The 15,228-nt window shown below is 39.1% G+C and overlaps 1 protein-coding gene across 9 annotated transcripts in view; it reads left to right on the top strand.

Annotated features, from left to right (window-relative positions):
• The window catches only part of PRKD1 (protein kinase D1), a 183,635-nt gene that overhangs the window by 133,122 nt on the left and 35,285 nt on the right, over positions 1-15,228 (top strand). For all 9 annotated transcript variants that reach the window (XM_061611549.1, XM_061611548.1, XM_061611551.1 and 6 more), the window contains 4 exons: positions 4,283-4,443; positions 9,084-9,107; positions 12,289-12,496; positions 14,217-14,294. In XM_061611549.1, the coding sequence (XP_061467533.1) occupies positions 4,283-4,443; positions 9,084-9,107; positions 12,289-12,496; positions 14,217-14,294 (471 nt within the window). The remainder of the gene's footprint in view (positions 1-4,282; positions 4,444-9,083; positions 9,108-12,288; positions 12,497-14,216; positions 14,295-15,228) is intronic.

Here is a 15,228-nt window from a genome sequence, read left to right as displayed (position 1 = left end):
GTTAGAGTGTTGGACTACAACCTGGGAGGCCAGGGTTCGAATCCCTACACAGCCATGAAGCTGTGTAGAATTCAGAATTCAGAAGAGCAAAATTACCACAGGCCTAACCACAAGTGCCAAAGACACTTGAAGAGAGACACTGCTTACAAGTGCCTGTACGCTAATGCTAGGAGCCTGCGAACCAAGATGGGAGAACTGGAGTGCTTGGTCTTAGAGGAGAGCATTGATATAGTGAGCATAACGGAGACCTGGTGGAATGGAGAAAACCAATGGGATACGGTTATCCCTGGATATAAACTATATCGGAAGGACAGGGAAGGACGTATTGGTGGCGGAGTCGCTCTATACGTGAAAGAAGGCATTGAATCCAGCAAGCTCGAAACCCCAAAAGAGGCAGACTCCTCCACAGAATCGTTGTGGGTGGTGATACCATGCCCCAGGAGGGACTTAATACTGGGAACGATCTATCGTCCCCCTGATCAAAATGCTCAGGGAGACCTGGAGATGAGATATGAAATTGAGGAAGCATCCAAACTAGGAAATGTGGTAGTAATGGGTGACTTCAACTACCCGGACATAGACTGGCTGCATATGTGTTCCAGTCATGACAAAGAAGCAAAGTTTCTAGATATTCTAAATGACTATTCCCTAGACCAGTTGGTCATGGAACCGATCAGAGGGACGGCAACCCTGGACTTAATCCTCAGTGGGGACCGGGACCTGGTGCAAGATGTAAGTGTTGTTGAACCGATTGGGAGCAGTGACCACAGTGCTATTAAATTAAACATACATATAACTGGCCAATTGCCAAGAAAATCCAACACGGTCACATTTGACTTCAAAAGAGGAAACTTCACAAAAATGAGGGGATTGGTAAAAAGAAAGCTGAAAAACAAAGTCCAGAGGGTCACATCACTCGAAAATGCTTGGAAGTTGTTTAAAAACACTATATTAGAAGCTCAACTGGAGTGCATACCGCAGATCAGAAAAGGTACCGCCAGGGCCAAGAAGATGCCAGCATGGTTAACGAGCAAAGTCAAGGAAGCTCTTAGAGGCAAAAAGTCTTCCTTCAAAAAATGGAAGTCTTGTCTGAATGAAGAAAATAAAAAAGAACACAAACTCTGGCAAAAGAAATGCAAGAAGACAATAAGGGATGCTAAAAAAGAATTTGAGGAGCACATTGCTAAGAACATAAAAACCAACAACAAAAAATTCTTTAAATACATTCAAAGCAGGAGACCATCTAGGGAGACGATTGGACCCTTGGATGATAAGGGAGTCAAAGGTGTCCTAAAGAACGATAAGGAGATTGCAGAGAAGCTAAATAAATTCTTTGCATCTGTCTTCACAGTGGAAGATATAGGGCAGATCCCTGAACCTGAACTAACATTTGCAGGAAGGGATTCTGAGGAACTGAGACAAATAGTGGTAACGAGAGAGGAAGTTCTAAGCTTAATGGACAATATGAAAACTGACAAATCACCGGGCCCGGATGGCATCCACCCGAGAGTTCTCAAAGAACTCAAATGTGAAATTGCTGATCTGCTAACTAAAATATGTAACTTGTCCCTCGGCTCCTCCTCCGTGCCTGAGGACTGGAAAGTGGCAAATGTAACGCCAATCTTCAAAAAGGGATCCAGAGGGGATCCCGGAAATTACAGGCCAGTTAGCTTAACTTCTGTCCCTGGAAAACTGGTAGAAAGTATTATTAAAGCTAGATTAACTAAGCACATAGAAGAACAAGCCTTGCTGAAGCAGAGCCAGCATGGCTTCTGCAAGGGAAAGTCCTGTCTCAGTAACCTATTAGAATTCTTTGAGAGTGTCAACAAGCATATAGATAGAGGTGATCCAGTGGACATAGTGTACTTAGACTTTCAAAAAGCGTTTGACAAGGTACCTCACCAAAGGCTTCTGAGGAAGCTTAGCAGTCATGGAATAAGAGGAGAGGTCCTCTTGTGGATAAGGAATTGGTTAAGAAGCAGAAAGCAGAGAGTAGGAATCAACGGACAGTTCTCCCAATGGAGGGCTGTAGAAAGTGGAGTCCCTCAAGGATCGGTATTGGGACCTGTACTTTTCAACTTGTTCATTAATGACCTAGAATTAGGAGTGAGCAGTGAAGTGGCCAAGTTTGCTGATGACACTAAATTGTTCAGGGTTGTTAAAACAAAAAGGGATTGCGAAGAGCTCCAAAAAGACCTCTTCAAACTGAGTGAATGGGCAGAAAAATGGCAAATGCAATTCAATATAAACAAGTGTAAAATGATGCATATTGGAGCAAAAAATCTTAATGTCACATATACGCTCATGGGGTCTGAACTGGCAGTGACCGACCAGGAGAGAAACCTCGGGGTTGTAGTGGACAGCACGATGAAAATGTCGACCCAGTGTGCGGCAGCTGTGAAAAAGGCAAATTCCATGCTAGCGATAATTAGGAAAGGTATTGAAAATAAAACAGCCGATATCATAATGCCGTTGTATAAATCTATGGTGCGGCCGCATTTGGAATACTGTGTACAGTTCTGGTCGCCTCATCTCAAAAAGGATATTATAGAGTTGGAAAAGGATCAGAAGAGGGCAACCAGAATGATCAAGGGGATGGAGCGACTCCCTTACGAGGAAAGGTTGCAGCATTTGGGGCTTTTTAGTTTAGAGAAAAGGCGGGTCAGAGGAGACATGATAGAAGTGTATAAAATTATGCATGGCATTGAGAAAGTGGATAGAGAAAAGTTCTTCTCCCTCTCTCATAATACTAGAACTCGTGGACATTCAAAGAAGCTTAATGTTGAAAGATTCAGGACAGACAAAAGGAAGTACTTCTTTACTCAGCGCATAGTTAAACTATGGAATTTGCTCCCACAAGATGCAGTAATGGCCACCAGCTTGGACGGCTTTAAAAGAAGATTAGACAAATTCATGGAGGACAGGGCTATCAATGGCTACTAGCCATGATGGCTGTGCTCTGCCACCCTAGTCAGAGGCAGCATGCTTCTGAAAACCAGTTGCCGGAAGCCTCAGGAGGGGAGAGTGTTCTTGCACTCGGGTCCTGCTTGCGGGCTTCCCCCAGGCACCTGGTTGGCCACTGTGAGAACAGGATGCTGGACTAGATGGGCCACTGGCCTGATCCAGCAGGCTCTTCTTATGTTCTTATGTTCTTATGTAAGCTCACTGGGTAACCTTGGGTCAGTCACTGCCTCTCAGCCTCAGTGGGAGTCAGTGGTAAACTACCTCTGAATACCACTTACCATGAAAACCCTGTTTATAGGGTCGCCATAAGTTGGTATCAACTTGAAGGCAGCACAATTCATTCATTCATAAAAAGCATTCTAATGCAATCTCATGTCAATAGTAATATAGCCAGCAGCCATTGCATGGTAGTAATATACAAAATGGTACAAAAACGAACAAAGCATATACAATTTTTCAAAAAGATAAAAAATTAAAGTGCACACATTTCATAGCAGCTTGATCATATAAAGTGCATTGTAAAAATCACATCTTCATCCCTCCTCACAGGGAGCCACTCTTCTTTCAATAATAGGTAACTTTGATCACTTTCTCTATGGCCTCTCACCCCATATTCCCCTTAAAGCCATCAGATAGCCACAAAAACTTGGAGTTTGAAACCAACCTGCCTCTCCCTTCTCTGGCTTTTAGCCAGAGAAGGTGATCTATAGTAATACAACAAAGAGATTGCCCTCTGCCCCTATCCCAAGGGATGGCTAAAAGAGATGCAAGCCCCTTAAGTGTTGCCTCACTACTGAATGCCCTGCTGTCCACCACAATGCCTCTTTTTATACCTGACCCGAATACCACAGCAGCAACTCCCTTTGCCTGAACACTTGAGTGGCCAGAAAAGTTCCTATTGCACTTAAAGCATCACTAGTCCTCAGCAGGGCAGATGTTCCAGGAGCGAGGGGAAAACTACAAGAAAACAGTCCACCATCAAAGTTGCTGCTGATAAAGGTGTCACAGTGGTGCTTCCTTCTATCCCTAATCCAAATGCCAGCCAGAGCCCTTCCAAGGAAATGCTCAGAGCTGGCTGAAGTGTTGCCGGTCAGGAAATCAAAGTTTTAGTGTCCATTGATTTTAGTGCATCTACTCTGAATATGCCTTAGCGAGATATCACCTAAACTCTGCACAATTTGATAAACTGGCTTAGTCAAAAGCACAATTTAAAGAATGGGAGGTAAATTCTTTACAAACCACTAGTCTTCTTTGTGATTTATTTTCAGCTATTCCTTTACACTGAAATAATTTGTAATGTAGCAATTTTTATTTTCAGGATGTGGCCTAAACTATCACAAGAGATGTGCATTTAAAATCCCTAACAACTGCAGCTGCGTCCGGAAGAGAAGACTTTCAAATGTTTCCTTAACAGGACTTAGTAATATCAGGACAGTGTCTGCAGAACTTTCACCTACTACTCCAGATGAAGCTCTCTTGGTACAAAATTTCTTAACTATTAAAAACAGTAGGTTCTGTAATAATAATGAATGAATGATTTCTGAACCTTTGATTATCACTTTTCACATGTATCTACCACCTCAAAAATCCACTGCCTGGTTCATTCCACCACACACAGAAATGTGCATATGTGATGTCCTTATTTCCAAAATATTTCACCAATAATATAGCATAAAAGTAGTTTTGATGTAGTAACTACTACAGCTGGGCCAGTTCAAGACATTTTGTTGCTGAAGTGAAAGACAAGATGGAGCCTCTTCCCCTTTCCACATACAGAAGCTGACTGGGCTAATTTACACAGTCAGTTGCCATGATGATGATGATAATGTTTTCTTGTTTCATATTTATTCATCACTTTTTTTCAAAAGAAACTCAAGGCGGCTTACAACTTTAAAAACAAATATAAAACCAAGAATCAAAACAGCATAAAATACATGAGAAACATAAAAACAAAATCCAACTCCTCTTCACCTGATTAAAAACAAACAGAAAATTTATGCATAGGGGAGTTCCAATGTGTACATGGAGCTCACGTGAACATGTACTTATTTATATAAAGGTACCATACATGTCAGCCTTCCCCAACCTGAAATCCTCCAGATGTGTGTAACTACAACTGTAATCTTCCCTGGCCGTTGCCCATGTTGGTTGCATCCTGATTGTAGTTGTAGCCTAAAATATCTGGAGGGCACCAGGTAGGGGAAGGATGATATATGAATATGCTGCTATATAAATAGTTATGGGGTGGCTGCTTAGGGATGGAACTGCCCTCTTCACTGAAATGAATGGCAAATCCTGTTGTGTGTACACATAGAATATGTATTGAGCTTTGCTTCAATGAAAATGCATGCATTTTGACACACAGATGTCCCTTACAGACAGACAAACACACACACACACAGAGTAACCTTTTAATACAAATGTTAATATATAAAACATTGCATGCCACAGTCAGCTAGCTAGTCACATGAAATCAGAATTAGATTCTCTCAATCAGCTTTAAAAGATCTTTAATATTACTAGCACTTCCCATTTAGATTAATAAAAATAACAGAGATTTTTCCCCATCCAAAAAGCAAACATTGCTATAAAGAAATTCTCATGGGTTTTTAAAAGCAATTACTTAGATATTCCACACATTTTCTTTCATGAACATCTATTTCCCATGAATATTTTTCTCAGTGCACTTTTTTCATACATGTTTTACCAATTGAACTTTTTCCCCTTTTTCTTTTTGGAGTTTCATCCCAGATTTGAGCTGTAATATCCATTAGAACTGAGTCTATTTATAATATGTCAGCACTAAAAAGCTCTTTAGAATTAAGAATTAGAATTACGGGCATCCACAATCTTAGTAATGTCTGAAGAATATCAAAGTTTAAAAAATCCTCTGGCATAATTCCTTTGGTCTTAATGTGATATGTTGCATACATAGTTGCATACATGATTAAGTAGCATACCAACATGGTCCATGTGTACAGAGCTTTGAGTCTAATAAATAGTTGACTGCAGAATGTTGCCAGAATTCTTTTCATATTTTTGAGAAGTAGCATAATAATTTGGGAAATCCTTAGTTCAATTATTTTAGCACTGCAGTTGGACCTTGGTTCAAATCCCTATTAGCACTCTCTCCCCCCATCAGTTAAAAAAAGACCTATAGCAGGAACCTGCTGACAGGAGTTGCTGTGGAAGGGAAGGCCCCACAGTTCAGTAGAGCAAAGGCTTCACATGCAAAGACCTAGGATGGCCAGATGCAAAAGAGGATGGGGTTTCTGTCATGTTAAAAGTTTCATGACAATCTACACTGGCTGAATTCCCTCAATTCTTCCCTTCAAGATGGAGGAGCCCTGTCCTCTTTTTGCATCTGATCATGCTAAGAAGGCCCTAGGTTCATTCCCTGGCAATTCCAGATAGAAGGATTATGAAAGATCCTTTTTTCTCTGTGATGTTGGAGAACCACTGGTAATCAAAAGAAGGCTAGGCTACTAGTCTAGATGAGTTACTGATATGACTCACTAAAAGTCAGTTTCATAAGTCTTTATAAGATAAGTAGTGTAAAACAATTTGCCCTTCAAAAGTGATGTATAAGAATAGTAAATAACAATGGCCAGGATTAACAACAATAGCAATGAGCTGAGAACTAAAAAGCTTCTTTGGGAGAAGCCCAAGGGCTTAATCCTGTCTTCTTGGATTTCTTCTTCAAAAGCAGACCTCATGCTAAATCACAAACTGCCTTTAAAAGTTTTCTTCGATTTCCAAAATGATTTACTACTGCGATGTATAGGCTACTGTTTCAGAATCAGAAGCTCACTGTCTTAGCATATGGAAGTAACTGCACTGTTTCTTGGATTTTTCAACAATAAACTGCGATTTAGAATTGGAGTCTGGTTTTCAAAGGAGAAATCCCTCTAGGCAATATCAAACTTTTGGGCTTGGTCAAAGAAGCTGATACATTAACACAATACAACAGTTATGTGCAGTCTTTCACTAGACATGGCGTAGAATAAATTTACTGGTACCTTAAGTATTAATAAGACCATAACCTAAATAAGAACGAGTAAACATTTGCATTGGCACCTTCAAAATATCCAGAAAAGCCAGTTGTAACATCATCACATGTGATATTGTGCCAGCATAACTCTTGGAACATTTGATACAAAGCACTTTTGTTCTGATGCAGGAAATCTGAAGTGGGGGCCAGACATATTGTAAACATTACTTTTTCATGTGTCTTTTGCATGTGATCCATGGCAGGAATACAATGGAAAGAGTATTCTTGCTTAAAATGGTACATTTTAACATATATCCAAGACATTTTACCTGTGGTTAAAATGCTAGTCAAGTACTATTACCTGAACTTATATGGAAATGGTCAAATATTCCACATAAGCAAGGATACCCAAAGATGGCAGCCTACCTTTATCACTGCATTATGATGCCATCTGATAGCAAAGGCAGGAGTCACTCTATGATAATATTTGACAAGGCCATTGACAAGTATTTGTGTAATCTTCTTTGGGACAGATTTCGTTTTAGAATAAGCTTGGTGAATTCCTGTTAAAGATAAATTTAGAGGCAATCTTCATATAGATAAAAACATTAAAACTAGATACTAGTTATGGACAGTTAAATAAATGTGTGAGCCTGTGAACGTCGACTCAGAAGTAATCTCTATTGAGTTCAGTTGGACTTATTCCCAGGTAATTGTGAATAGGATTGTAGCTTTAAAAATATATGTAGCTATTACTGTATGCACCCTGATCTCCAAACAGTGAGAGGCTTCCAGAGGTTCCTGCACTTACTTAGGGCTTGGTTTCCTTATAATGAAGGTCAGCGGAGACTGGTGTCTTTATGTTATATGGTTTGTTTACACATACTGTATATACAACCTGAGAATAAGTTGGAGGGGTTCTCAGCATTAGCACTCCAACAGATCTTGCCTCCCCGATAGGTTTCTGGGGACTCCCCAAAGCCATAGCTTTGTTCAGCACATAAAGCGAGGCAAGGCTCTCTGTGTCTTCTTTCCAGCTACCAGACTCACTTCAGACCAACACTCACAGGCCACTTCCTGGCTCCAGGAAGAGGGAGACCTCCAGCCCGGTGATGGGGAGGAGGAGAGCCTCTCTCCAGAAAGAGTTCTCATAGCAACAAGACTACTCTGGACCACATTTTTTGACATCAGATCGGCCCATCAAGCAAACAAAGGAACTGGCTTGGCCAGAACTATTAATTTATTAAAGGAACTAGTTTGACTAGTGGAGGAGGTTTCTCTGCTTCAACTCCATTATACAGATTCAAAATCACAGGCTGGAAGGGGGACACAAAGATATCATCTAAACCAACCCCCCAATCCTATAACAATATCTATTAACTTCCTTTATATGCCACCATCCAAACACAAGAGGGTGGTATCAGCAGGATTTGCAAAAGTACAAAAATCTTTTTTGGGGGGGCGGAACTATGGCTAGTTGGAATAGGGGCATTCCACACTGCAACATTTTGTTGCAGATCCCATTTGTTAGGAAGTAAATACAAAATGAGGATTAATAATCTCTATTGTAATCCAAAGACCCAGTAAACTTTGTTTTCAACTACTTTATAAGTTGTTTTCAGTAGTGAGAAGTCCAACCCCCTGAATCCTTTTTTAATCCCAAAAGTTAATAAAACCCATTAAATAAGCACGTGGCAGAGTGCAACAATTGTGTATTACACATGAAAAATAAAATGCTAGAGTGGAAGCCAATGAGTGTTGCTCAGCTGACAGAAGTCAATCAACAGATTAACAGGGAAGGAGGCAATTTCAGCAGTTCCTTTACCTCCCTGTAACTGCAAAATCTGCTTGGGTGGGTTTCCCCCAACCTTCCAGAAGGGGTGTGGGGAAGGCGCGTTGGATGCAGGGGTGGGGATGGGGGTTAGAATTGCTGAAACAAATCAAATTATTTTAAGAATATCAATCTGTATAATAGAAGTTTGAACAAATAATGGCATTAATAGATAATTACATATAGCTTTCATTTTTTATGTTATTTGAAGAGTTGAATTTTATGTTTACTTCCTAAATTATATGGCCTTTATGTTTTGTTTTTCTCTTTGTTTTGAATGTGCTCTTTCTTATCTAGATTCCAACAAGTCCTAGCTTTGAGGTAGGTACTTACTTCTCTAATGTGCCTAAAGATATTAGAAACGCACCAATTCTAATTTTGCAGTGATTTTAATTTAAAAGTTGTGTTGTGTTGCATTTATTTCCTTCATTCAGAAAAACTGGCAAATCATATCCAGAGCTAACTTGTTAAAATCATAGGAACACAGGAAGCTGCCTTCTACTGAGTCATACCATTGGTCCATCTGACTGGCAGTGGTTCAAACTGGACTGCAAAGGAAAAAAATATCCCTTTGCAGGGACAGGTTGGATGCAAACCGCACTGGTAAAGGAACGCAGCTTTTGGCATGTATCTGCTGCCACTCAAGAGTGTAGCCAGTCACAACAGGGCTTGAAGCCTTCCCTGATCAGCTTCATCTAGTGACAGAGCTGGATCCATGAGAACCCTCAAGCTGCATGAGTATGCATGTATCAATGGATATGCATGTGTGGTCAGTGCATATCTCTTTTTCAAACACAACTCCGGACCATTGGCCCAACCCTATATTATTATTCATTATTAATATTAATAATTTGGTTTCTAGCGGGTCCATCATCACAAGGTCCCAGGCACAGTAAAACAATTTAAAATTCAAATATTAAAACAGTTAATTCAATTCAAAATTCAATATTAAAACAAATTACAGTTGTAGGAATAGGATGGGTCCTGAAAATGCATATCTCAAGTATTAAAGGCCAGGGTAAAATGGTGCACAATGGAAATTATAAAATGAAGGTGCCAGATGCACTTCTATGGGGAGGGAATTACACAAATTCCACAACCTAGGTATGTAGCAGAATTTGGCGGGGGTGGGGGCTTAGTGGCAGATTATCTGCTTAGCCTGTGTAAGTCATAAATTCAGTATGTGACATCTTCAGTTGAAAGGATCTCATTTTAGAAAATACCTTGGATTGAGACACTGGAGAACTGCTGTCACATGTTTGTATGACATCATCAACAACAACTTATTATTATTATTGACTGCCTTTTATGAGTAAATCTCACTCAAGGCAGTTTACACAATAACAGATAAAAATACAATTTCTAAGAATAATAAAATGGAATAGAATACAAAATGTAAAACTCGCAACATTAAATAAACCAGAAATCATAAATACATGCCATCCAGCCCAAAGTTTAAAACAGCATTTTTCACAAGTCAGCCAACCCAAGAAGCCCAATAGCAGCATAAGGAATCACTGATGAATAAGCCAGCAAAAATAAAGAGGTCCTCAGGGCCTTTCTAAAGACTTGAAGTTTAGTAGCTTTTCAGAAGTCAGCTGGCAGTGAATTCCAAAGTGGGGCCACCACAGATAAAGCCCTCTCCCTCGTGCTTCCCAATTTCACTGATCATAACAGTGGGCAAACAAGAACTGCCGCCATCAATTTTCTTAATATGCTGGTTGGTATAAGTGTAGGCAGTCCTTGAAATGACTCTGACCTAAATTTTTAAAGATAATATTTTTAAAGTAATATTTTTATAGAAGTTATGAAATGCTCTTCCCTTGCTGTCATGCCACAGTTTTTTAAGTCCTAAGTAAAGTGAAAAAGAGAGAAAAGATAAGCCATTGTTGCTATTTAGGAGCTGTCACTGTTTCTTATTTCATTCCTATCTGTCCACAAGGATCTTGCCTCTGTCATCTAGAAATAGATGGCATTATTTAGATGTTTATGTTACACCTTCTGTTAGCCTAACAGATTTGCTAAATTTCTAAGTGTTGTTGAAAGCACACAATATCAGTGAATCTGTTTATGCAGACAATGCTGAAAGCTTTTTTTAAATTTGATTTTCTCCTAAATTGATTAGTTTGATTAAATTTGATCTTCTCCTAAATTATATTCAATACAGTGTACCTTGTTTATTTTTTAATATGGCCTGACTAATATTTTTGTGGCTTGAATTGAATCAGTTTTACTGAAACTGCTTGGCAGCTGTGCAGTTAAATATCTACACAAATGTGTAAGCATTTGCAAAAGGTGTTGAAGTACAGTGTTGTCCAGTCTGAAAGCAATGTATGTGTTGAGAAATATTTGTACTGATTTTCTTATTGCTGGTGGATTGCTGGCTTTTGTAGTTTTCATAGTGTAATCTAGTTAAGCAACTGTTTCCTGGTAAGTATCCAAGCTTCCTGACTCAAGAATCTGGCTGGCTACCCGGAAAAAAATAACTCACATCTCTCTTTAACTAACCACCAACACACTGGATAAAGAAGTATGAATCCAGTGCAGCAGATCTGACTTTTTATAAGAAATAACTGAATTTTCTGACAAAAGTTTTAGATCTTGTTCTACATTGTTATGACATTTAAAAATCTATCCTATCATTTTAAGGCTGTCACCCAGTTAAAGAAGGCTTAGTCAATTAATTGTATTTCCAGTTTATTAATTACTCAGTTAAAATGCATAAATGTACATGTGCTAAGTTCTGAATAAAAAAAGCATATCTTATTTTAAAGAATGCTTTTTTAAAAAGCAGCATGCCCCTGTCTCAGTAGCACCAAGCTACACATGATAATCTTTGCCACAATCCTTAATCTCCAATTTGATTTTTTCTTTTCTTTCATTTTATATATTTATTTATTAAATGTATATCCCTTACTAAGATTTACTTAGTAAGGCTTACTAAGAGATGGATTGATTCCATAAAGGAAGACACAGACCTGAACTTACAAGATCTGAACAGAGTGGTTTATAACAGATGCTATTGGAGATTGCTGATTCATAGGGTTGCCATAAGTTGTAATCGACCTGAAGGCATATAACAACTACAAAAAGTGCTGAAAAGCATTGAGTCAGTCTACTGAATAATGTATTTGAGAACCAAACAAAACGTAATGGTAAATGCATGGCCACTGCTGAAAATGGCAGCTGTGCAGCTGGTCCCATCAGTAATATCTAGGACTTTCCTGTGTCCTGTCATCTCAACTGGTACCACCCCACATTGTCTTGAGGTTTGATCTTTCATTGTAAAAGCTGCTATGGAGCAGGGGGATGGGGAAGGCAGTGGGGAGCTCATATGAGGCACATGGGGTGTTTCAACAGTGGCCTGGATAAAATTAAAACTTTTGAAATATCAATACCTATAAAACAGGAAGCCTATTTGCATATAAGAGCTTTATGTTTGTTAAAAATGGTATTTGCTAAAATGACGATATACATCTATCTCCACACTTGCATATTCTAGCAAAAATCACCTCCTGAGTCATTTGGGAGAGAGAAGAGATCCAATTCGCAGTCATACATAGGGCGACCTATTCAGCTTGACAAGATTTTGCTTTCCAAGGTCAAAGTGCCTCATACCTTTGTGATCCATTCATATACACGGCCAACAGTTTGTCAGTACTGTAAGAAGCTACTCAAAGGACTTTTTAGACAGGGCTTGCAATGCAAAGGTAAGTGTACTTAAGAACTATATGCTTATAAAACAAATAACTGTATTGAAAGAAGTTTGTATGTGATTTGCTGCTGCTACTTATGGGGTTGGATCCAGAGATAAGTGCGCACAGAAGCTGCCTCTGCCCAGTCTTCCTCATGCCATAGCCCATCCCATGCAACAGGGCCCTGACCTATGGTAGGGATGGGGGAGGACTGCTGAGGAAGGAGGGGGTGAGAAAGTCCATTTCTGCCAGCCCTCTTCTGTGCGCTTATCTCTGGGTCTAGTCCATAGGGTGTGGCTGGAAGAGACACTGAAGCATTAGCCTGCAAACACTGGACATACTACTGCATCAACTTTGGTTTTGTAAAATTTCATCATGTTAACCGCATACTCATCTGACATTGACCAGAGCCACAAGAGCAAAAAAATAAGAATTTTTTTTATTAAAAATTCACAAAATGAGATTTTGAGGATGCCAATGTGTTTTGCATTTTTGTGCTTTTATGCAGAATCATAAGCTGCACCCAGTTTTAATTATACCCCTCTCATAATTAGTGAGTGTGACCTTTGGCAATCAAATTAGCTATCAAAGTAACGCAAAAAACCAGGTTCTTAGAGCTTCCATTCATTAGCCAATGAGGATAAGGCAAAACCTGCAAGGCTGTCATATACATTCTTGGGCCACTGAGCTTTCCTTCATCAAACTTCTTAAGGAAATGTGCTCATCCTCAGAACCTTATTTACAAAACATTCTGCTTTTTCTGTTTATAATCTGTGAGTGCCGTGATTCTGCAGGAGTGCAGAAAAAGCACAGTGTGTGGAATTTGGCATAGAATGCATCTGAAAATTCCAGCGTTCAGCTGTAAACAACACTCTGTTTTTGTTTTAGCCTTTATTTCTGCAAAAATATGCTTGAAAGTGTCCGCACGATGTCTGCTGAAATCTCAGAAGCTGGATGAGTGGTCAAATGCAGGCTCAGTAAGAATACTAGTGACTGGCTACAGTGCAATTCATAGTTGCTTGCCCCTTATCATTACTAGGAAAACCAGGATAAAATATAAAAAATAATTGTTTTAGACATCTTGTAAAGACATATTTTTGTGCCCACGCTTTCCCAGACCCATAAGATTGAACCCTGTTATTACTGAACTTACGTTTTTATAGGTTTTTATAATATTGTTTTACTATTTTTATGTTTTTATTATACTGTTTTATTGTTTTATGTTGTTTTTGTATACCACATAGTGATTTTAAAATATTAACCTGTTTAGAAGTGCTTTTCATTAATTAATTAAATAAAATTATGCTGAATAAATTATGTAGAGTATGATAATTTATGCACATCACAAACTTTTCTGAGGTAGAAATGTGGCTAAATGGCATTCTGTATGCTGCCTCATTTAAAATGCAATGCCAGACATTGGTGCTGTGTGAATAAGATGGCTATAATCAAACTGTGTTTTATAGTCCTGGTGTGTGTGGCAAATTGAAATCATACTTGGCAGATTTGGATGTAATGGAAGGGGAGGAAGGAATTGCCTGAGGAAGATTTCTATGCCTGAGACTCATCCCAGGCTTGGTTACACAGTACAGAAACCACAGTGTGGCATTACGAGTAAAATGAGAGACACCATCTCATAACCTTGGTTATGTGCCACTATATACAAATCTTCATACATGTCAATGTCATGCTGTAACTGTATCATTGGGGAAACATGTATCTTGTCTTTAATCAGATTGCAGGTTCAATTGTCACAAACGCTGTGCACCCAAAGTGCCAAATAATTGTCTTGGGGAAGTGGCCATTAATGGAGGTAAGTTACATTGAAGGCTGTAGCAATGCATGTTCTAAAAGCCTTTTGTAGAGAGAACAGACACTTAACAGTTGATGAGATCAGGTTTTTTTTAAAAAGAAAAGTGATATGCCACATTAATGGTTAGTGGAGATGAACTGATGGCGTACACGTTACCTTCTCAGATAAACGTTGACTTATACATTAAAATATTAATTGAATAAGAGTTGTTAATATCATGCTTTAAAATGTGCCAAAGTGAGCATAATGATTCTAGTTCTTGAGTTATAAAGAAATAAAAGCAGGTTAAGTTTGGAACATATGAGTCTTTTATTTTATTTTAGGGTATCCTTTTGTCATATGTGCGCAGTTGCTTCTTGTATATAGACAAAGAAGGAGACACAATGTTTGAATCATATTTCAGACAATCTAGGAAGAAGGATAACAGTTTTTTATTATTATTATTAAAATGTCATTCTTGTTAGCTGGGCCAGCAATGGCAACAGTTACAGCTGAGCCATGAACAACCACAAAGAGAGGGGAGGGGGGATGTCTCTCCCTGCCTCTCCAGTGTCTAGTGCACTGTGTAACATTGGACCAGGCCAAAAAGGCCCCAGTGGCTCTTGGAAAATATAGGGCTACTGATTATAAGCCATCCTAGAAAAAAATTGGGAGACCCAAAAATTCACCTTTTCTTGAGGTAAGCCCCGCCCCATCATGCCTGATCCTTGGATGAATATGTTTTGCCAGCATCTCTAGATGGGCATTTTACTTGCATATATTACAGATTCCGTAAAGCATTGATCAGACTGCATCCCCAAGTGGAAGTTTCTATAACTTACCCTCTCTCTCTGTGTGGGCAGTCTTTTATGTGAAACCAATCTTTCACATGCCAACATTAGAAGGAAAACTATTTTTCCTAGTCTCAGTGGCCGTTATGCCGGCCAAATCCTTG

This window comes from Rhineura floridana, chromosome 2 (assembly GCF_030035675.1).
Source record: "Rhineura floridana isolate rRhiFlo1 chromosome 2, rRhiFlo1.hap2, whole genome shotgun sequence".
NCBI lineage: Eukaryota > Metazoa > Chordata > Lepidosauria > Squamata > Rhineuridae > Rhineura > Rhineura floridana.
Note: the sequence above shows the minus strand (reverse complement) of the source record. Positions and strands in the feature narration are given on the sequence as shown.